The sequence below is a fragment of the Rhinatrema bivittatum genome, chromosome 6 (genome assembly GCF_901001135.1).
Source record: "Rhinatrema bivittatum chromosome 6, aRhiBiv1.1, whole genome shotgun sequence".
In the NCBI taxonomy this organism is placed as follows: Eukaryota; Metazoa; Chordata; class Amphibia; order Gymnophiona; family Rhinatrematidae; genus Rhinatrema; species Rhinatrema bivittatum.
In genome coordinates, this window is record NC_042620.1 from 158,246,784 (window position 1) to 158,270,020 (window position 23,237).

Below are 23,237 nucleotides of genomic sequence, written 5' to 3' on the forward strand. Positions count from 1 at the left end.
AATTTTGAAAATATCGACAATATTTTCAATCGTCCGAAGCCCAATTCACATCCCTACTGTATATGCTGTTTTTATGCATGAAACCCTTTTGAGAATTTACTCCACAGAGTTCAACATAACTTTCATTCTTACATCCTGGTGTTTTACTAGCAGTATTGTCCTGCATTTCCTGGCTAAATTTGGGGAAAGTGTTTTGTTTTATAAAGAATGTACTAAGTCTTTATGAAAAGAGGAAACGTTTGAGCAAGTAAATGTCAGCAAACTCAGGATCTAGTCCCAGGTGCAATATGTCACTCTCGGATTGTGATTTAAATATATTTATACCTTTGGGTGCCATAATATTAGTCATGTTTCATACGTAAAAGAGAACAAATATTATTCTGCTGCAGAATAATATTAGACTGACAATTTGTAATCTTGATGAATGTCTTAGCTGGACTGTTGGCTTTACATTGCCTAATCTGTTCATTAGCAGGTTGGTCATAGAGTAAGGACATGGATTATTTGCTGTAATAATAGGGATATGATATTTTACCATGAGTTATTGCACTGAAGGACTATGCTGCATGGCAATGAGATTTTGTTTCCTAGTGAGCAATACCACGTTCTTCACTTATCCATTCATGACACCACTGCAGTTAATAACCTACATCTGTATGATCTGGAGACCAAATACGCCATCAAATCAGTTTTACTTTGATCTGATTAGCAAAGTTGCTTTTTCTGATTTTTAGAAACTTGTGTGGCAAACTGTTTTAGTTTGTATTAATCACATGTCTACTTTCTTTTGTTTTATTAGTGTAACAAAAACAATGACTATGTATCAATTTGCGGCTCCAATGGTGTTACTTATCGAAATGAATGCTATTTACGAGAAGCTGCCTGCAAGCAACAAAGTGAAATTCTTCCAGTTTCGGAAGGATCATGTGCAACTGGTATGTATTATTCTGGATGTTCTATAATCTGTATAAAAGAAAAAAGAAAAAACCCAAAACAAGCAATAGTTGAGACCAGGAAACATTTGTAAATGAGGATTCACTTGTGTTAGATCTTATTAAAGGCTGTAACCTTTAGTTTTTGAAATCCAGAGATATGCAAACAATTTATGCAGAAGTGTAAACCACTGAGGCTTAGAGCTGAATATCCCGAGAATATCCTGTTTTGTATTATGAGAAAAAAAGACCATGTTTCAAATAGCTCCACATTAAGGGGTGAATTTTAAAAGCCCGGAGCGCACCAAAGCTGGGAGATATACAAAAGTCAGGCTGGCATAGGCCACGTGGATTTTAAAAGGCACCTGCGTACTCACATATCTCCCGGTACGTACCCACAAGTTTTTTCCTGAAAAAGCATAGGGCATGGGTGTGATCTGGGTGGGGCATGAGCATTCCAGGATTTATGAATGAAACCAGTGCTTAAATACAAGCGCATTAGGATCCTCCACCATGTAACTTTACTTCTGCTATAGATGGCATGTAAATCCTAAAACAAAAAAAGCTAGGCTAGACAGGTTTTAAAGGTAAGGGCTAACAGAGTAGAAGGGGAGCTAATTAACTAGGGAGGTTAGGAAGTACTGTGCAAACTGGGAATGAACTGGGGAAACTGGTAATTGCGTGCATGTCTACTAAAATCCCCTTATTTATGTGGTAGAGGTGGCATTTGCGCGCATGTGCACGTGTCTGTATAAAAATGTGCACACATGTACGCACGTACAGCCTATTTTATACTAGGGATGTGCATTCGTTTTTTGCCGATAGGGAATTTTGTATGCAACAATGACTATGTATCAATTTGCACGTGTCTATATAAAAATTTCATATGAAATTCCCTAAATCGTCATGGATCGGCAACACCGAAAACCGATTTCATTTTCCCCAAATTTCCAGGGAAATTTGGTTTTCGGGTTAGCATGCACTAACAAAAACCTTTAGTTTTTGTTACTTTTTGCTACTTTTTTGTTAGTTTTTGTTAGTGCGCGCTAACGGGAGTTAGCGCGCACTAACGGGCGGATTTTAAATGCCCTGCTCGCGTAAATCCGGCCGGATTTACCCTAGCAGGGCCCTCACTCGCTGGCGCGCTTATTTTGCATAGGCCGCCGGCATGTGCAGAGCCCCGGGACGCGCGTATGTCCCGGGGCTTTTTTAAGGGGGCGTGTTCGGGGGCGTGTCGGGGCGGGGCCGAATGATGTGGCGTTTCGGGGGTGGGACCGGGGGCGTGGTCGAGGCCTCCGGACCAGCCCCCGGGTCGGATGATGGCGCGCCAGCAGTCCGCTGGCGCGCGTAGATTTACGTCTGCTTCTAGCAGGCGTAAATCGAGGAACAAAGGTAACGGGGGGGTTTAGATAGGGCCGGGGGGGGGTGGGTTAGGTAGGGGAAGGGAGGGGAAGGGAGGGGAAGGTGAGGGGAGGGCGAAAGAAAGTTCACTCCGAGGCCGCTCCAATTTCGGAGCGGCCTCGGAGGGAACGGAGGCAGGCTGTGCGGCTCGGCGTGCAGGCTGCCCAAAATCGGCAGCCTTGTGCACGCCGATCCTGGATTTTATAAGACGCGCAGCTATGCGCGTATCTTATAAAATCCAGCGTACTTTTGTTTGCGCCTGGTGCGCGAACAAAAGTACGCGATCGCGCTATTTTTTAAAATCTACCCCTAAGCCAAAAACCGATTTTTCATGAAAAAAAAAATGCTGATCCACGGGAAAATGAGGTTTTCCCGTGGCCACATGAACCCGAAAGTGAAAACGATCGGGCACCCGATGCACATTTCTATTTTATACCATGCGTACATATATGCTTGTATGTTATAAAAAGGCCATGTTCTTTGGCATGACCCGGCAAATGTGAGTACATGTGCGCCTGCATGGCTGTTTAAACATTACCATCCCTGCCATTTAGGAAACTTAGGAATTTTACAGACTGCCAACACTGGTGCAAAGTCTTTTTACTCGCCATCTTTGTACCAGTATGCAAAAGTAAAATAAATGCTTGCTCTCCCTTTAACAATTATCCCAGGAAGACTAATCACATACAATTATGCCTACTAACTTGTAGAGTATTTTGGTTTTGAGAAAAATTGAAAACATACTTTTGAAAATTCCAAAGTAAGCACATTCATGCCAATCCCTCCCCACCCCCACCCCCTTGTTACAAATACATTAACATGAGCCACCTAAGTTTAGCAATACATAGGGAACGTGGATTTAAAAAGCCCATGTCCCTGAGTAAAGCACTTTTATCCATGCAAATTATTTTGAAATTGACCCTTTAAGAGGGCTTTCAAAATGACCCTTTCAGGGGCTAATTTTCAAATGGTTATAACATTTGGGTGTACTTTGCACTTTGCACTCACATACTTTACACTGATTTCCAAAGCGAAAGTACGCACATACATTTGCTTTGCATATTACCCACCCCCCTGTCCTGGGAAAACTATCCTCATGCCACCCCTAAATTTAAAACATGCGCACACCGGTGTGCGCATGTTTAAAATTGTGCATCCATGTGTATGTGCCGGGTAGGGCATGCACATGGACGCGCTCGCGTATTTTTTTAAAATCTACTCCTTATTGTGTACTATTGACCAGTTGGGAAGTCTGGGTGAACTGGGGTGAGTTCAGGCAAAAGAACCAGGAGGGTCTCGATGACTTGGAGAAGGACTGAGCAAACTTATGGACTAATTGGTACACCTGCTAATTTCTTTGATGCAGGCATGTTTTCAAATTGGCTAACTTATATGCGTAAATCCTGATATACACGAGCAAGTCCTACTTTACTTTCATGTGTAAAATATACGCGCGTATTTTTTAAATAGTAAGGAAAGCATAAGTGTTCATTGTATTGATATATGTTGTTCAATGCATTACATGTATTTGCATGTAAGCCTACATGTGCACATATTTTGAGAGGTAAAGAAGAAACCTGCATTTTATAAAACACATGCATTTCATCGCACGGGTTATAAAATGCTATGTACATTTGTTGAAAGTTATCCCCCCGAAGTCAGTTAATCGAGAATCATTGTGTAATGTTTACAGTATTTGCTAGTCTGTTTTGTTAGTTTGTATGCTGTAGACGGTGAATTAAGTAAAATGGAATAACACTAAATCTATTCAAAACTAAGGCTCTTTGCATCGGGCATTCGATTCCAGACTCTGGACTGCCCAAATTGTAGATTAATGGGGTTCCCTTGGGTTTTTTGAAGTTGTGAGGAATCTAGGCAATTTAATGGACACCTGTTTGATAGTATGTGGTCAATGGAAAGCAATGTTACGATCAGCATTTTTTAAACTGTGCCTGGTTAGGCATTTAAGATATATATTATGTAGAGATCCAGGCTTTCATTTTAGTTACAGTAGATTATTGCAGTTCATTGTATACCAGGCTACCTAATTCCAAGTGGAAGGTTTTGCAGTTGCTGCAAAATGCTGCAGTAAGGTTAATCATACCATGCAGCTTAGTAGATTATATTACGCATATTCTAAAGCAGTTATATTGGTTACCTCCTGTAGTCCAAAGAATTACATTTAAAGTGTTGACTTTGAATTTTATGGTTTTGAAAAATATGGGCCCTCCATATCTACTGAATATTTTACAGTGCTATTGCCCTGGTGGTAGAGTGTTGAGATCTTCAGATGGTGATTCCTTCTAATCGAGATGCTCATCACCAAGGCACGCACAAACACGCCTTACGCTATAAGTGTTTCTCTTTATGGAATGCCCTGCCTTTTAGAACGCAGGCTACTTGAGGACTATAAAGCATTTCATAAAGATTTGAAAGCCTGGCTTTTGCAACAAGCATTTGATGAATTTTGATTTGTATTTTATTTTAATTACAACATTAAAAGCGCCTCTAAAATCTCAGAAAGCGATAACGAAACCAAAAAAATGAGAACTGAACTTATAAGTGATGAAAATTCTAAAAAGAGGGGTTGATTTGTACACTGCAGTCTCTGCTAGTTGTATTGTACAAATCAACACCTTTTCATCACTAATAAGGTCAAAAAATCTTTAATGATGTGAATTTTGCAATGGATACCTCTGAATGTGTCTGTAACACCCCCCCCCCAACCCCAACCCACCTCCCAAAAACTCACCCCGAACGAAAGTGCCCCCCTTACAAAGGTCCATCTATAGTATCAGACTGAGCCCTATAATCCCCCAATGTTCACAGGGAGCTGTAGTAAAGTGCCGGCTGAGGAATATTTGGAGTTATGTGCGTCAGTCCTGGCCCCGCCTCTGGAACACCCATGCCCTGCCCCTTTTCCGCCTACGTTTTCTGGGCACACGTGCCTGCGCCCTTCCCGATTATTTAAAATTTGCGTAGCTCCCGCAAGGGCCACTTACACGCGTAATTGGGCATTTTTGCGCGCACGAGGCTTTTCAAATCTACCTTTAAGTTTGGACTGGTGTTCCTTTTTATTTGCTCCCAAAAATATTTAAAACAATAATTTTCTTTTGTAATTTGATACACAGTACTTTAAGCTGAATGACTGATAAGACCGGGTGGCCTGTGCTTTGCTGGGCACACCGACTGGCTTGCTGACACCATTTTTTGAAATAGTTTTTGAAATTCCTTTCTTTAAATTTATGTGAAGGTGGATTGCAAAACCTTTCATAATAGCATTTAGCTCTCATTTTTTTTTGTTTTGTATTTTATTTTGACAGTTTTATTGAAATTTCTTTATACTATTTGTTGTGTATGATGGATTAGTAATATAGGGGCATGCTCTTGCATCCATCTTCTCAAATCACTCATACCACAATAATAAACTACAAACAAACCATTAGAGGTCAACCTCCACAGCTTTATTATAACACAGTACTTAAGCCAAATATTACAAAAACTCCTTTCTCGCATCCCCTCCCCTCACTCACACACACACATACAGAAAACTGGCCCCAGTAGTTTATCTACCATATTTCCACCAAGATACCCAACCTCCAAGCCCCCAACCTGTAGGCCAAGTAAGAAGCCAGACTCTAGCCACAGCCAGCAAGAAGCCCTCAAACAGTGGAGCTGCAACCCTTCAGCACATATCGACAACCTCGAGTACCCTGCTCCTCCAACTATGATAAACTATAAAAACATTACAGGTAACAGAAATAAAATGATATACAATGTATAAATAATAGAGAGATTGGGAGTGTGAAAGAAACTTTTCGAGAGGCAAAGGTGCTGTGGGGTCTCTTTTAATTCTCCAGGAAACCTCCCCTTCCCTTGGCCCCATCTGCTGCCAAGCCAACCAACTAGCAAGTTGTCCCTGCACGACTTGAAAAACGGAGGAGGCACAACTAATTGCCCCACCAAGGTCATCGATTGTGGGGGTAGGTGGTGGGGGGCCAGTCATTGGCTGTCTCTTAGCCGAGGGCCCACAGTATCTCTGGCAGCCAGGATCAGTCCAAACTTCCATGCCAGTATCTATGTAATTTTGTAATTCACTTAGGATAACTATGGTTATGTTAGGCAGAATATTTAAAGTAAATAAGTAAAAAAATAAAAATGTGAAAATTTTAATTAAAAACAAAAATTAAGCATGATATGAAAATGGCTATTGCTGCTGCTGCCCATATTTTTGCATCAGCATCTCATATTTGGAAATGTACATTCAAACCCTAGTTCAGCTTCACCAGAAATGAGTTTGGTGTTCTTAATATTGTCACATGTGGGTACTTGCTCATATTGAAAAATCACAACAAACGCTGGCACAGTTGGACTTCGAACATCAAGGATTAATCTTGGGTCAAGACTGAAGTACACTATCTAATGATTGGAGAAAACTGCACTGCTTCTGTGCTACCCCATTCTCTAGCGAAGGTTGCTGGTCTATATTTATTATGGGTGTGCATTCATTTGCAACATATTGGCAATCTGCAACGTATAGGGCCATATTCGTTGTATTTGTTGCGTCGCGAAACATATCACGATTTCCCACGAATACAACGAATCTTCACTGAATTATTTGGCCGTCTAAAGGAGCGAATTTAAACAAAACCCCCATCCCTCTGACCCCCCCCAAAGACTTGCCAAAACTCCCTGGAGGTCCAGCAGGGGTCCGGGAACCATCTACTGCACTCACGCCCTCGGCTGCCGGTATTCAAAATGGCGCCGATAGACTTTGCCCTTACTATGTCACAGGGGCTACCGGTGCCATTGGTCGGCCCCTGTCACGTGGTAGGAGCACAAGATGGTGCTGGCCGTCCATTACTCCTACCATGTGACAGGGGCCGACCAATGGCACCGGTAGCCCCTGTGACATAGTAAGGGCAAAGGCTATCGGTGCCATTTTGAATACCGTCAGCCGATGGCGTGAGTGCAGTAGATGGCTCCCGGACCCCAGCTGAACCACCAGGGAGTTTTGGTAAGTCTTGGGGGGGTCAGGAGGGTGGGGGGTTGTAGTTAAATTTTAGCCGGGAAACGAATAAGAATGGAACGCATGAACAGATCGGGAGTCCCCCTTGCCGAATGCAACGTATCCTGCCCCCCAACGAATACGAATACCGAATGTAACGTATGCGGTCCCTCTGCACATCCCTAATATTTATGAGTACCTAAAAAACATCGCTCATTTAAAAAATATCTAGAATAGCTCATTGGAAATACTTTTGATGCATTTAAATATTTTCATTTTGTTTTTCAAGGTAAGCATCAATAGCTGTTTTTTGCAGTACTACAGTTCACTTTATCATAGACAACACACTATTACTTGTTATGGCATTCTCCATGGTATATTGCAAGCTTTAAGCCCCAGGAAGTTGGTAACATATCATCACAGCCCTTAATGTGTGTTACTGTAGTATCTGTTTGTTACATTCAGCGACCCGTGGGTTACCCCATTGGATTGCTGCACTCACCCCGGTCCTGCGAGGCAGGTGCTCTGTGTCCCAGTAAGGGGACTGACGTTCAGCATGCTGCGCTGCCGCACACGCCGGGGCCGGTGCGGTGTGTGGCTCCTCGCGTTGGGGCATCCCTTGTGCAGGCCGCCCTCGGCTCTCTCTGCCCTTCTCCCATTTGGCGCCCGCGCGGGACAGCCTGGCCTCTTAAAGAGCCAACAGCAGGGAGATGGGCCCTGAAGTCCATGCCCCTTACTGATGACCTCATCAAGCCTGGGACTATTTAAAGCCAGGCCCTGCCTTCAATCAGGGCCTTGGCAACAGGTCCTGCTCATGAGAGTGTCTTATTGCTGTGATCCTGAGTTCCTGGCTGTTCCTTATCCTGAGTTCCTCCGTGCTCCTGATCCTGAGCCCCACTCCTTGGACTGTTCTCCTGGTTCTGTACTCCGCTTGGCTTCCTGACTCTGCTTGTCCGCTGCCTGTCCTGACCTTTGGCTTGTCTTCCCATCTCTGCTTGCTTGCTGCCTGCCCCGACCTCTGGCCTGGTTCACCGTGCTGCCTGTTCGCCGCCAGTCCTGACTCCTGGTCTGCCCACGACTTCCCCTGAACTCCGCCTGCCTCAACCCGGACCTCCTGACACTGCTTTGTCTTCTCCTTGGACTCCTCTCTGTGAGAAGACCCTCACCTAAGACCTGCTGGCCCCGGCACCCAAGGGCTCAACCCGCGGGGAACAAGGGCTGGTATAGGTGAAGCTCCAGCTGGGTCTTCTCCTCCAGTACTGCCTCCTGGTAACGAGGACCACTGGGGGCCATCCCTCGGTGGTGGTTCCAACCCTCATCCTGGCTCAAGGGTCCACACGCCCAACACTGATGATCATTTTGCTTACAATCATCACATTTTACAGGGGTTCAATACTTACCATTTTAGCAGTGAATTTTCAAAAGCACATATGTAGATAAAATGCCATTTTATATGGACAAATAGGCCTTTTGAGAATTATCCTGAGGGCAGTACTTAAAAAAGTATATGCAGAAGCAATTTCACATGTACTTTTATGTGCATTTGGAAACTGGTGTTGTCAAGGGTGGAGTTAGGGCAGGAAAAACATTAATGCATGTACTTTCTAAAGTATACACATCAATGTACATGTGGCCATTTTCACTTGCTCCCATACATGCACCCACTAATTTTCAAAAGCTGGCTTTCATGCATGAGTCCACTTTGAAAATTAATGCTGAAGTCAGCATGATTTTGTACAAATGGACTTCAGCCCTATCTACTATGTTATAGAATTGGGCTTTGAAATATGTGAACAATCACATCTCCACCGATGTCACCAGGGGCAGCTCTGACCGTTGAAAGATGCCCTGCCACTGGCGCCCTCGAACTGGCAGCCCACCCACCACCTTTGGGCGCCCTGCAGGCACTTCTCCATCGCCATGGGAACAGAAGAGAAGAAAAAAAATCACCTGAAACTGAAAAAGGAAAAAAAAAACAGAACTGCAATGTGAGGGAGAGACCCGATCGGAAGCACCCCCCCCCGCCGACATCATCAGGGGCAGCTCCGACCGTTGAAAGGCGCCCTGCCGCCAGGCACCGTGCGCTGAAGTGGTGCGACAAAGGGGCTCTCCCCTTTGTGCACCCCTTAGTGCAAATACCAGTTAATATCTTTGCAACTGAATATCTCTCCTTTGTTTAATATACTTCCTGTTATCCCTTTTTGCTCAATTGTTAAAAATCCTGCATTTTGAGTTTTTGTAAACCGTTGTGATGGCATTACCGAATGACGGTATATAAAACTCATTAAATAAATAAATAAATAAATAAATAAATAAATATTTCTTACTTTTCATCAGCATATTTAATTTTTGATGGTATGCATTGGTGCTGTCTAAAAATAATGCAAAATATGTTTCCAAACATATATCGAAGAATGAAAAGTCCAAAAGCGAGTGACACTATGTAAAACAACTAACAAAATGGTCCATCTCAAATTTATTTTAACTGCTTCTAATGAATAACTACAAGTTTCTATGAGAGTTTTAAAATCATGTGTAGAAACAAAACAATAAACTGCAATGCATAAATGCTATGAGGATAACTTTAAAATGGGTGCGCAGGCACACATATACACATGAGTATGGGCGCATGGCAATTTTATATCCTGTGCGCATGTACATATACATGTTATCAAATAGCCCTGGCACCTATCTGTAGGGATGTGCAGAGGGACGCCATACGTTGCATTCGGGATTCGGATTCGTCGGGGGGCAGATACGTTGCATTCGTCCGTATGGCACCCCAATACGTTAATATGTCGATATCTGTTTGTTCCCCCGCTAAAATTAAATTAACTACAACCCCCCACCCTCCTGACCCCCCCCCCCCCCCCAAGACTTACCAAAACTCCTTGGTGGTCCAGCGGGTGGTCTGGGAGCCATCCCCTGTACTCACACCCTTGGCTGCCGGTTTCAAAATGGTGCCGATAGCCTTTGACCTACTATGTCACAGGGGCTACCGGTGCCATTGGTCAGCCCCTGTCACATGGCCATCGGTGCCATCTTGTGCTCCTACCATGTGACAGGGGCTGACCAATGGCACCGGTAGCCCCTGTGACATAGTATGGGCAAAGGCTATCGGCGCCATTTTGATTACTGGCAGCTGACGGTTCAAGTGAAGGAGGTCGCTCCCGGACCCCCGCTGGACTTTTGGCTAGCCTTGTGGGGGTCAGAAGGGTCCCACAAGACATGCCAAAACTCCCTGGTGGTCCAGCGGGGTCCGGGAGCGACCTCCTGCACTCAAACCGTCGGCTGCCAGTAATCAAAATGGCACTGATAGCCTTTGCCCATACTATGTCACAGGGGCTACTGGTGCCATTGGTCAGCCCCTGTCACATGGTAGGAGCACAAGATGGTGCAGATGGCCATGTGACAAAGGCTGACCAATGGCACCGGTAGCCCCTGTGACATAGTAGGTCAAAGGCTATCGGTGCCATTTTGAAACCGGGACCGAGGGTGTGAGTGCAGGGGATGGCTCCCAGACCCCACGCTGGACCACCAGGGAGTTTTGGTAAGTCTTGGGGGGGGGCAGGAGGGTGGGGGGGGGGAGTTGTTTAAATTGGTTTCTTTAGGCTGCCAAATAATTTGGTGAAGATTCGTGTATTCGTGGGGAATCGCGATACGTTTTGCTGCCCCACGAATACACCAAATATGGCCACATCCGTTGCGGATTGCCAATACGTAGGGACCGAATGCACACCCCTACGCTATCTGTGTGCTCCAAATTTGAAGCTTGTACATGTATAGCAGCATAATGTTAGCTTTGAGCCGCACAAGTGAGGTGCGCATTCAGCTCATGACTGGTTTCATCAGTTCATCCACCAGTTTGCCCAGTCTGTAGCTAGGTCCTCCAGACACCCCTGGTTCTTTAGCCTGTACTCCCCCCAATTAACCCAGACCCCTCAAGCACTTAATAGATGGCTAGAAATAGTTTGCTCTGGACTTACATTTCAACCATAGCAGAAGTAACTTTGAACTGAATTAAACCTGGGTGCGCACTCAGGCGCTTAGCTGCATGCGTGCATATCTCTTGGCCCTGCCCTGGAATGCCCATGCATCACTCACATTCTGCTCTTTTTTCCCCCAATGCAAGATATTCATAGATTGGAACTTGTGTGTGCGCATGTGGGCTACTTTTAAAATCAGATGGACATGTGCATGTGCTAGATGTACCCATCTCCTGGTTTTGGCGTACAGCCAACTTTTAAAATTCACCTTTATCTTTATGGACCATCATACCACAGGCAATTTATTGAAATTATATGCCTGAGTTTTTCAATCATTGGTTTGAATATTGAATCTATTTCTCTTTTTTTTCTAAAATACACATAGAACCATTTATCCTCTCGATGTATTTTTGAAGCAACTTATCTTCTCAGTGTGTTTTCAGAGTTAACCTGATGTGGATCTATGTTTTGTAAGAGATTACCTGTATCAGGGGAAGACACTTCGGCAGTGTGAACATGGTGAGAGACTGCCAAAATGTCTTCCCCTGATGCAGGTGATCTCTTTCAAATCATAGGATAAATCTGGAGACATATTAAGTAGATAAGTAGCTTCAAAAACACATTGAAAAGATAAGTGGTTTTATGTGCATTCAAATAAACAAAAATAGAGTGATTATCTGGACTGATGAATGAAAAATTCAGACATATAGTATCAATATACTGTATGTAGATATTGTATGATGATCCATAATTTTAGCATTTAGGAATTGTGGATTATTATTTTGACTCTATACATGATTTTATGATTCTCAGAGAAATTCATTATTATTCATTAGTGTAACATTTGGCCCCGTGCACAGCTGCACTCTGCCTGAACACCGCCACTGAACCCCAATGCTGCCCAATTTGTGACATGGCAGGAACTTCGTTATTACATCTGCCTTCAGCCATGCCATGCTGAGACAGAAGTAACATATGTAAGGCGTGTGCACGCTCTCCTGATGACATCAGACCCCCCCCCCCCCCAAGCTACTTAAATCCAGCTGGACAGTTGGAGCCCTGAGTCATTGCCTCAGCAACATCTCCTCCTATCTAGCAGTGTGTGTTTCTTCTTCCTGCTTCGTTGTTTCTGCCTGTGTGCCTGGTCTTTTCCTTGCCTGGTTATGCCCCTGCCTTGCCCCCAGTACTTGTTCTTTCCTTGCCTTGCCCTGTTTATCGTTGTCTTGTCCTATCTGTTCTGTCCTGTCTTGTCACTCAGTGTCCTGTCTCTGTCCATCCTGTCCTTCTTGGCCTGACTTCCTGGTTTTGAACCTTGCTTTACTCCTGACTACTCTCTGCTTACTGTCTGCTCTGACCATTGGCCTGGACCCAGTCTCCATCTTCTTGCTGCCTGCCTTGATCCTTGGACTGAACCCAGATATTCTCTGCTCCCTGCCAGCCCTGACCACCGTCTATACTTGGATTCTCTGTGACCATTCCTTGAGGTACATTCTCCTAAGCTCTGCTGGCCCATGGAACCCAAAGGCTCAACTATAGGAAACGGGGCTGGTTCGGGTGAATCTTCTGCCCCTGTCCCATCAAGGGCGTGTCCACCAGTTGTTGGTGTGGGCCTAGTAGGTTTACCTACTAGGCTGTGTCAAACATACCACAGCCTAAGGGCACACAATCGTGACAATTAGCAGCAATTAAAAATTGGTGGATTATTTTGTTAGCTGTTCCAAATGTATCTTCACATATATTTTGTTTCATGTTTCATGTGACCAGTTCCTTTTTCCAACTAAAGAGCTCTATATTCTTCTATAACTCCAGTGACAGTACTCAAACCTTGAGTATTTATTGCTATTTTCATCCTTGTATCTTAAAAAATCCCATCATATCTGTAACAAACATGACATATAATACCTGGGATCGGTGGCAGCTCAGGCCAGTTGCTCCTAATATATTTGGATCACATTGTACAAATGTCTTTCATGCCACTTAAGAACATAAGAACATGCCATACTGGGTCAGACCAAGGGTCCATCAAGCCCAGCATCCTTTCTCCAACAGTGGCCAATCCAGGCCATAAGAACCTGGCAAGTACCCAAAAACTAAATCTATCCCATGTTACTGTTGCTAGTAATAGCAGTGGCTATTTTCTAAGTCAACTTAATTAATAGCAGGTAATGGACTTCTCCTCCAAGAACTTATCCAATCCTTTTTAAAATCCAGCTACACTAACTGCACTAACCACATCCCCTAGCAACAAATTCCAGAGTTTAATTGTGCGTTGAGTGAAAAAGAACTTTCTCCGATTAGTTTTAAATGTGCCACATGCTAACTTCATGGAGTGCCCCCTTCTATTATCCGAAAGAGTAAATAACCGATTCACATCTACCCAATCCAAACCTCTCATGATTTTAAATACCTCTATCATATCCCTCCTCAGCCATCTCTTCTACAAGCTGAACAATCCTAACCTTTTAGTCTTTCCTCATAGGGGAGCTGTTCTATCCCCTTTATCATTTTGGTTGCCCTTCTCTGTACCTTCTCCATCGCAGCTATATCTTTTTTGAGATGCGGGAACCAGAATTGTACACAGTATTCAAGGTGCGGTTTCACCATGGAGCGATACAGAGGCATTATGACATTTTCCGTTTTATTCACCATTTCCTTTCTAATAATTCCCACTGAAGAATTCCTTTCCTTTTCTTAAATTCCTTGTTTCCCCTTCCAATTTTATTTCAGGATTTATAAAAGATTCCATTATCACATTTCCTATGATAGATAGATAGATAGATAGATAGATAGATATAAATATATACACTTTACCTAAAAACCCTTAAGGAAGCATGACATGAAATGGGTTATGGCAGGGCATACAATCACTTCGAACAAGGGATTTGTGGTTTTATTATGTTGTTCATTTTTAACCATTTGTGCAATAAGGATAGATTTTCGTATGCTAAATTATTACTTGTGGTTTCCTGTAAGCTCATACAATAAGCTATAACTATAGAAGATAGAGTTCAGTAAGTGAAAAAATGAGGAGCTCAATATATTCTGTGTATTTTTATTTTGTTCCCTGCTGTGGCTTGAAAAAGTAGATGGAGCAAATCATTATTCTTATGGGAATTCTAAAGTTGGTTTCTCAGGTTAGAATGGAGGCATTCCGGGAAGGCTATTGGCACCTAGAAATAGTTTATACACAATAAATGTATGGACAGATTTTCCAAATGTAGCTATTGAGAGCATTAACTTAAAGGGGTTTCCTGCCTCATCTTGAAATGAATTTGATTTTTTGCATGAGATACATTCAGAATTTCTTTTTTTGAGGTTGATGGATTTCTGAATCTGATGAGAAAAACAATTTTTGATTTAGGGAATATCTTGATATAACTGAAAAGTAGAATCCATGGCTTCAAGATATAGCCAAGTGTGAGATACAGTCAGACCTGTAACAGATATTCCTGCCTCATAAACTTATTCTGATAGCTTTAAAATGCAGTAGAACAGGGGTAGGCAATGCTGGACCTCAGGTAACACAGGTCAGTTGGATTTTCAAGATATCCACAATGAAAATGCATGCGATGCATTTGCCTGCAATGGTGCCATGAAAATGCATCCCATGAATATTCAATATAGATTTCTTGAAAATCCAGCTGGCATATGGCACTCAAAGATCAGCGTTGCCTACCCTTGTAGTAGACAATCAGTTTTGCAAAATACATGTGCTAATTTGTTAATTTACTGTAGATATTCTTTCAGTCTAAAATGTGGAATTTGTACTAGCAGATCAGTTTATAGGTAGGCAAACTAGATTCTTTATTCTGGTTATATAAATATACGTTTTAACCTCAAATTGCAACCTTCTCATAAGGGCTGATTATCTTTTTATCTGTGCATTTCAAACTCAACTTTGCAAAATGTGATTTTTAAGAGGGAGATTCTCCAAAACACTTAGGGCCTGATTTTCTAAAAGATTTACATGCTTAAACTGAGTTTTAGATGTGTAAATGCAATGTGCCTGTGTAAGTGGGCTTTTGAAAATTGCCACAATACATGCCATTGAATTGTAAATAGGTTTTATATGCATTAACTGCATTTAACATGGGTAAATGACTTTTGAAAATTGCTATGATAGCATGCAGGGCCGGTGGTAGCTTTTTTGCTGCCCTGTGCAAACAATTACTGTGCTGCCGCCCCTCCTCTCCTGCCATTCATTAATTCTCAGTCCCGGGCCCACCAAAAAAAACACCCAGCTCGCTTCAGTGATACAAACTTTAAAAACTGACACCATCCCCCCTCCCCTACCAAACCCAAAGCATGCAAGGATTAGACAAACATTATAACCTTGCACAATGCCCCCCACCATATTCCACACACACAGTTATGCATTTATATCTTACATGAAAAATATCAAAGTACAGTATTCTGAAGTAAAAATATTAGAGATGTGCATCGGGTATAATTTTCGTTTCGTGCTTCGTTTTTGGCCTGCCACAGGAAATTTTGTTTTCCCGCAGTTCGGGCCTTCTTTTTTTCGGGGACCCCTGATTTTTGGGTTAGTGAGCACTAATGGGAGTTAGTGCGCACTAACTCCCATTAGTATGCATTAACTCCCATTAGTGTGCACTATCATTTTAGTATTAGTGCACACTAATGGGAGTTAGCGCGCACTAGCGGGAGTTAGAGTGCACTGACTCCCATTAGTGCGCACTAACCCGAAAAATGTTTTTTTTCTGAAATTTCGGGGAAAAAAACAATCGTTTATTGGGTCTTCCGAACCATGCCGGCAAAAACAAATGCTGGCATGCACATCTCTAAAAATTATCATTTACATTATATTTACATGCACTACTGTGATGCCAACCAGAAATCCCTGCAAAAAAGACACTTGGAATCCACATGGCATTAGGCCTATTGTGATGTGTGTTGGGTGTGGATCTGATTCTCCGAAAGACCTAAAACATTAATACATTTCCTATTAGGAGGATGCCTCACCTTAGTCACACAAGCAGGACATTAACAGACCCTTCCCAAATACAGAATAGAACAACCATAAAGTAGAAATACAAATGCGCAGACAAAAACTGAACTGGATTGTAAAAATATACAATTTTAATTGCATGGTTTGCATACTCGGTGGCATCCAGCCTGATAGTATGTTACATTTACATGTTTAATTTGTTTGAAAATTCACTTGATAATTTTCATTGGTCTCAAAAGTGTATTTTTTTACAACAGGGACTTTAAAATAATTGCGCACTAGCCCATATGCATGTGCAAATGATCTCAGGTACTAATGAGCATGTGTTTTATATTTTTTACACAAATACATATACACAATCTAAAATATATGCAACTTTAACATTAATGTTGCATGTGGATATTTGCACACATTTCTATATGTTTTTTGTTTATGCACATCCACATGCCCACCTCTACAACATGCAACATCCAGTTCTTCAGGGGGGTGTTTTTTCAGCTATGCAAGACAACCAAACTTCACCACTAGAATCGCCACCTGCCTTGTGTCCCGTGTGGGTGAGCATGAGTGGAATCTTTTCCTCATCCCTGGGGTGAACTGCAACCTGCATCACAACAAGGAGGCCAGTGCACAAAACTTCCAACCCATGTGGGGTAAGTAGAATGTGAGTAGAGGTGATATAGACAGGTTAGGCTGGGCATGGTGGTTTACTAAGGGGGGGTTCTAGGGTTGTTGGAGTCGGGGTGGAGTGGAAGCAATTTAGAGTGTGCATAGGGAGGCACTGTGGGGCTCTAAGGGTGTGGGGTGGGTCCAGGTTAGGGTGTGCATTGGGGATCACTAGGGAGGACTCAATGTGGCCTACAAATAGGGCAATAGGGATGTATGGATACAGTAACATATATGCATTCAATTAATAGCATGATCTATATATATGTGTTGACAATGTAAAAGAAGGCAAGAATTAAATTGTAGCAAGGATGACAATGGACAACTTAAACTAATAGCCACCAAATTTAGTAAAGGTGTAATTATGAGCTAGATCATCCTATTGAAAATGTCATAGATTTTATGCTGGCCCCAATAATAGAGAAAACCTATGGCATCCTTTCCAAAGGGAGATATTTGGCCCTTTTGCATGGTTCCTATTACACCCCAAAGCAATATGCTCTATGGAAAAAGATATTCCCACAGGTAGGACTGTCCAGCTTGCTCCCTCATGAAAAGGGGTATCATGGTGGTTCATTGAGTGTCCCATTTCTAGGGTATTTTTGAGTCTGATGGTGCCATACCACTTCTAAGTGCATTAAGGGATGCAAAGAGGTTTGCTATACACTTGAGATGTCAGTAGACTACATAGATACATACCAGTATGCAGGTCAGAACACTGCTACAGTACACACTCAACTTTTTAATCTTATTTCTCTCTATAGATTGGGGAGCTGAAGAAGAAGGCCCGGGAGCTGCACCGGAAGAAGAGAAGGTGGCCTGACCAGCTGAAAGCCAGATACAATAGGACTGGAGGTAAGTTCTTGATATGTCCATCATGGAGATTTTCACAAAGTCTGTGGTCCTCATCTAATGAAGGACCTGGGCACTTGGGCACACTGGGAGGGCCAACTAGCACCCTAAGTCTCCTGATTTACTGGGGTTTCTGGATAGGGTAAAAACCTGAGTATTGTATTAGCCTTTATGCACTTGTAAACACTGAGGCTTTTCCAGCTCCTTTGTCAAATTCTAAAATAAAACAATGACATCTGTGGTATGGGAGAAGCATCCTGATTCTCTTTCAGTGCCTCTGGAGGAGTCATGCGTCTAGTTTTGGTGAGGCTTTGAAATGTATCATGTATCATGTAGCCACAGCCTATAGATGCTATTGGGGCCCAATTTCCTATCACCTCCAGACCCACAACTCTGGGAAAGTCTGTGAGAGTGGTACCACTTTCCCCTAGGTCCTCCCACGCCCAGTAAAAAACAAGTAGGCTGCTAGCTTATTCTCCAGTTCTGTAGAGCTAGAGCCAGTAAGCAAATATTTGCAGGAGCCACACTATTATTGTGTCCTCTCCTTCTGGCATAATATGCTGGTGCTTGACAAGTGTTTCCAGGGTATATATCTGTACCTCAACAATGCTGTCTATATATTTAGTGGTATAGCACTGAGGGTTCATGGAGCAGTTCTTTTATGAATAAAGGAAGGTCAACTGAGTGTGATAAGAAATACCTACTGTGCATGTATTTTTAAAGTATATGCTATTTTCAATGTTGTAGGGGAGCAGCATGTTGAGGAATGAAATGGGCCGAGGCCAAGTGGCCACTGAAGGGGAAGGCAGCACTCATGGATGACATAGGTGGAAGATGGAGCTACAAAGGAGCAGTGACAACCCAAGGAAGAGGAGGAGGAGACTCAGCGGGCCACTATTCTTTCACAGTCACTTGGTCGAGGTCAGCTTGCAGGTGACCAGCAAGAGGGCAGTGTGGCTTGTCTCTGCTCCAGAAGAGAAGGGGCAGGTCACTCCTGCTGAGTGGCAACTCATGAACATCAATGGCAGAGTGGTGCAGGAGATAACAGGACTCCATATAGAGATGCATGGCCTCCAGGATGCCGTGAGAGAGAAAATCCAGGGCCTCCGGGATGTGGGACTTGAGAAGATATGGGGCATTTGTGAGGCAATAAACACCCAGACTACAGTGTGGAGGGAGATGCTGCTAGTGATGATCCCCTACCAACAACAGCCCCCACTGGCTCCATAGTTTTCGATGGTTGCCTGGATGCAGCAGCCCCCACCACCCTTTCCACCTATGAAAATTCAGTTTTAAATGTTTTAAGCAGTCATAGAACTCTTTAATTTTCAACCAAGTATACAGAACACATTATGCACATTTCCTGAATATAATGCATGTCAATGTAATGGGAAATTGGATTACTTTCTTAGGAAAATAGTATGTGTCCTCCCACAGCCTGTAAAATTAACAATCTATTTGAGTAGCTAGTTTCAAACAGACGATTTACTAACACTATATTGGGTTTTAATGGTACTATAGATAACCTTTCATACTGCGGTATTCAATAGGGATGTGTATCGTTTTTCTGACGGATGAAAATATCGTATGATATTTTCTAATCCGTCAAGTATCAGGGGGTCCCTGAAAGAGATAGGAAAACCCCACAAAATTTTTGTATGGTTTTCTTATCGTTTTCGGGGGGGGGAGGAAAGGGCACATAGAAAAAAAACCACAAACCCACCCTGAACCTTTAAATCCAATTATTTAGAATCCCCCACCCTCCCGACCCCCCAAAAAACTTTCTTAAGTACCTGGTGGTCCAGCAGGTCCTGGGAGTGATCTCCCGCTCTTGGGCCGTCGGCTGCCACTAATCAAAATGGCGCCGACGGCCCTTTGCCCTTACCATGTGACAGGGGCTATCGGTGCCATTGGCCGGCCCCTATCACATGGTAGGAGCAATGGATGGCCCACGCCAATTTTTACCATCGGCCAATGGCACCCATAGCCCCTGTCACATGGTAAGGGCAAAGGGCCATCGGCGCCATTTTGTTTACTGGCAGCCGACAGCCCGAGAGCGGGAGAACGCTCCTGGGACTCCCACTGGACCACCAGGTACTTTAGAAAAAGTTTTTTTGGGGGGTCAGGAGGGTGGAGGATTCTAAATAATTAGATTTAAAGGGTCGGGGTGGGTTGTTTTTTTTGGCTCGGGACAGCCGAAAAAAAAAGCGGTCAGAACCACAGGAAACGAAGATTTCCCACGGTTCTACGAACACGATACCAGAAACGATTCCGGAACCGATTCACATCTCTAGTATTCACTAAGATTAAGGTATGCAAATGGACATCATGTTAAGATTTCCCTGATAATAGGTTGGTACCTGTTACAGTAGAAATCTCTGATCCCCATGCTAATCATGGTTAGCGTAGAAACAAAAAGTGAGATCCCTCCTGATTTGCTTTCTGTCATCCCCCTTTACCAGTTAAAGTAGTGCCCCCCCCCCCCCCAAAAAAAAAAACCAACCCCATTGCTCCTTAGACTCCTAATCATAACCCCCTGAACCCACCTCATCCAGAACCCCTCCACCTGGAAACGCTTTACATCCCTACTCCAGCAACAAGTTCCAGATGATGGTGGTAGGTATTGCTCCAAGTGCTCATAGTGCCACCTCTTAGCATAATCTTGTCACTGGAGTGAGGAAGAGAAAAGCAAACTTCTTTCTGCTGATAGGGGGATAGGATTGTAATCAGTGGTTCCTGTGGGAGGGGGGAGGGGAACTATTACTTTCATGGAAAAAGGGGGTTGTAATCAGATGGAGATGAAGGAGGGGAGAGGGGCTGGTTATTAAGGAATGCAACTGATGGTGTCAAAGGGGCAAGTAACTGGTAAATTGGCCACAGAAGATTTTAAATCCTCTTACAAAAGTTAGTGGATGGGGAAAAGGAGTTGATGAGCTCATTATCTCCTGTTTGCCTATCTGAAGTTTGTCTTTTTAATACCACACAGACTTCGTTATTTAGGAGGTCATTTTCAAAAGAGTTACGTGTGTAAATATATTATCATAGCAATTTTCAAAAGCCATTCTCTTGAGTAAAGTGCACTTATGCAAGTAAATCCTATGCCCGATTCAATGACATTTATTGTAGCAATTTTCAAAAGTTCACTCATTCGGGTAAAGTACATTTATATGCATAAAACACAATTTTAAGTATGTAAATTGCTTTTTAAAATCAGACCCTTAGTGAGGATTTTCAACCAATTTAAACCTAGGGATGGTAACTTTAAAATGAGGACACGTGTACCCACATAAGCAGGAATAGTAAATCGTACATTCAAGTGTGTGCATATAATTTAAAATACAGTTAGGGGTACATTTTCAAACCTACGCTCGATTTTATAACATGCGCACGCAGGCGCACGCATGTTATAAAATCGGGGCTCAGCGCACACAAGGGGGTGCACACTAGTGCATCTTGTGCATGGCGACGTCCGCGGCCATCCACCTTTCCCCCCCAGCCTTATTCTAACCCCCCCCCTTCCCGACCTCTGTCTTACCTTTTGCGCCTGCCTCTGGGCAGGCGCAAGTTGTGCACACCGGCAGCCTGCTGGCATGCGATCCTCCAACACAGTGTCAAATGGCCGCTGTGCCGGAGGCCTCTGGCCACGCTCTGCACCACCCCACCCATGCCCTGCCCCCAGACCACCCCTTCTGTAAAACCCCGGGACTTAGACACGTCCCGGGGCTTTACGCGCGTCACTGGGCCTTTATAAAATAGGCCCGGCGCAGGTAACCCCCTCTACGTGCGTAAATCCATTGGATTTACCCTGTGAGAGTAAGTGCCAGTGTATGGTGGGTTATGTGTGTATGGGTGTGGGGGTGTATATTGAGGTGTGGGGGTGTGTATGAGGGTGTGTGGGGGTGTGTATGGATGTGTGTGTGTGTGTGTGCGTGTATGTGAGAGAGAGTGTGTGGGTATATAGATGTGTGTGTATATGAGAGGATGCCTCTGTGTGTATGAGACAGTGAGTGTATAGAAGAGTATGTGTGTGCCTGTGGGTGCATGTGTATGAGAGAGTTCCTATATGCATGTATGAGAGGGTGCCTGTGTGTAGGGGTGGGAGTGAGAGAGAGGAAGCATGTGTGTGTGTGTGCATGGATGAGACAAGTATCGTGTGTGAGAGATACAGAGGAAACGTGTATGTGTGAGAGAGAGACTGAGGAAACGTGTGTCTGTCTCTTTCACATACACACACATACTCAGGCTCCGTCTGTCTCTCACCAAGTGTGTATGTGTGTGAGACAGAGAGAGCATATTTTGTTTGTGTGTGTGTGTATATACCCCCAGTTCACAACAATCTTAGGGTGACATGTATGGATTTTTAAAATCCTTATTAGTTTTAATTACTGGTTGTATTTGATGTGTCTGCATTTTTTAAGTATTTTATCAATGTATAGAAAATGTTTAAAAATTTGTACAGGAGCTTCTAACTATTGAATATTATTCTATTCATCAGCTGTTTTGAAATGTATATTTTTTTAGTATGGTTTTACTACTCTGATTGATTTATATTTCTTGATTGTATTGTTTTGAGGAATAGTGATTTTCTGCATTTCCATCATTGCACTGCAACCATGATCTGGCTTGTGGTTCTCAGTTCAGTTTTTATCTGCATGTGTGCATGTGAGAGGGAGAGAGTGAGATAAAGGAAGCGTGTGTGTGTTTGTGTGTGTGTGTGTGTATGTGTGTGTATGTTTTAGTGTGTGAGAAAGACACAGAAGAAGCGTGTGTGTGCGTGAAAGAGAGAAAGAGATGGAAGAAGCATGTCTGTGTGTGAGAGAGAACCAGAGGATGTGTGTGTGTGAGAGAGAGAGGTACAGAGAAAGTGTGTGTGTGTGTGTGTGTGTGTGGTGTGTGTGCTCCCAGTCTATAACAATTGTAGATGACAGATATGGAGAGAGGGAATTTTTTAATATCCTAATTAGTTTTAATTACTGGGTGTTATTTGATGTGTCTGCTGCTTCAAAATATTTTATCAATGTTTAGGAAATTTTTAAATTATATATTGGAAGGGTGTGTGCCAAAGAAGTATCCACCTCAGGTGCCAAATACTCTAGGTATGTCTCTGTCTTTAGGTCATCCAGACCCCTCTGAATCTTCAGTCTGCACTCCCCTCCCCCCCCCCCCCCCCCCCAGTTTACCCAGATTCCTTCCCCAAGCACATTAAGCCTAACATGAGTTTTCCTCAGATTAACACCTCATCAAGAGAAGAAGTACGTTAACAATGTAACAGCCCAATGTGCACTGTGGGTGTGGGATTTAAAATCCATATTTATGCGTGTAAATGTTGGCCTTTCCCCCTGAACGTCCCTGCCACGCCCCTTTTTTCCACTCGTTGGCTTGCACGCGCACACACATATACAAATGTAATTGGGCCATTTTAA

General features: G+C 43.3%; 1 protein-coding gene across 1 annotated transcript in view; it reads left to right on the forward strand.

Moving 5' to 3' along the window:
• Positions 1-23,237, forward strand: part of TMEFF2 (transmembrane protein with EGF like and two follistatin like domains 2) — a 718,820-nt gene that overhangs the window by 24,869 nt on the left and 670,714 nt on the right. Inside the window, exon 3 of the mRNA XM_029606083.1 lies at positions 800-935. Coding sequence (XP_029461943.1) covers positions 800-935 — 136 coding nt within the window. The remainder of the gene's footprint in view (positions 1-799; positions 936-23,237) is intronic.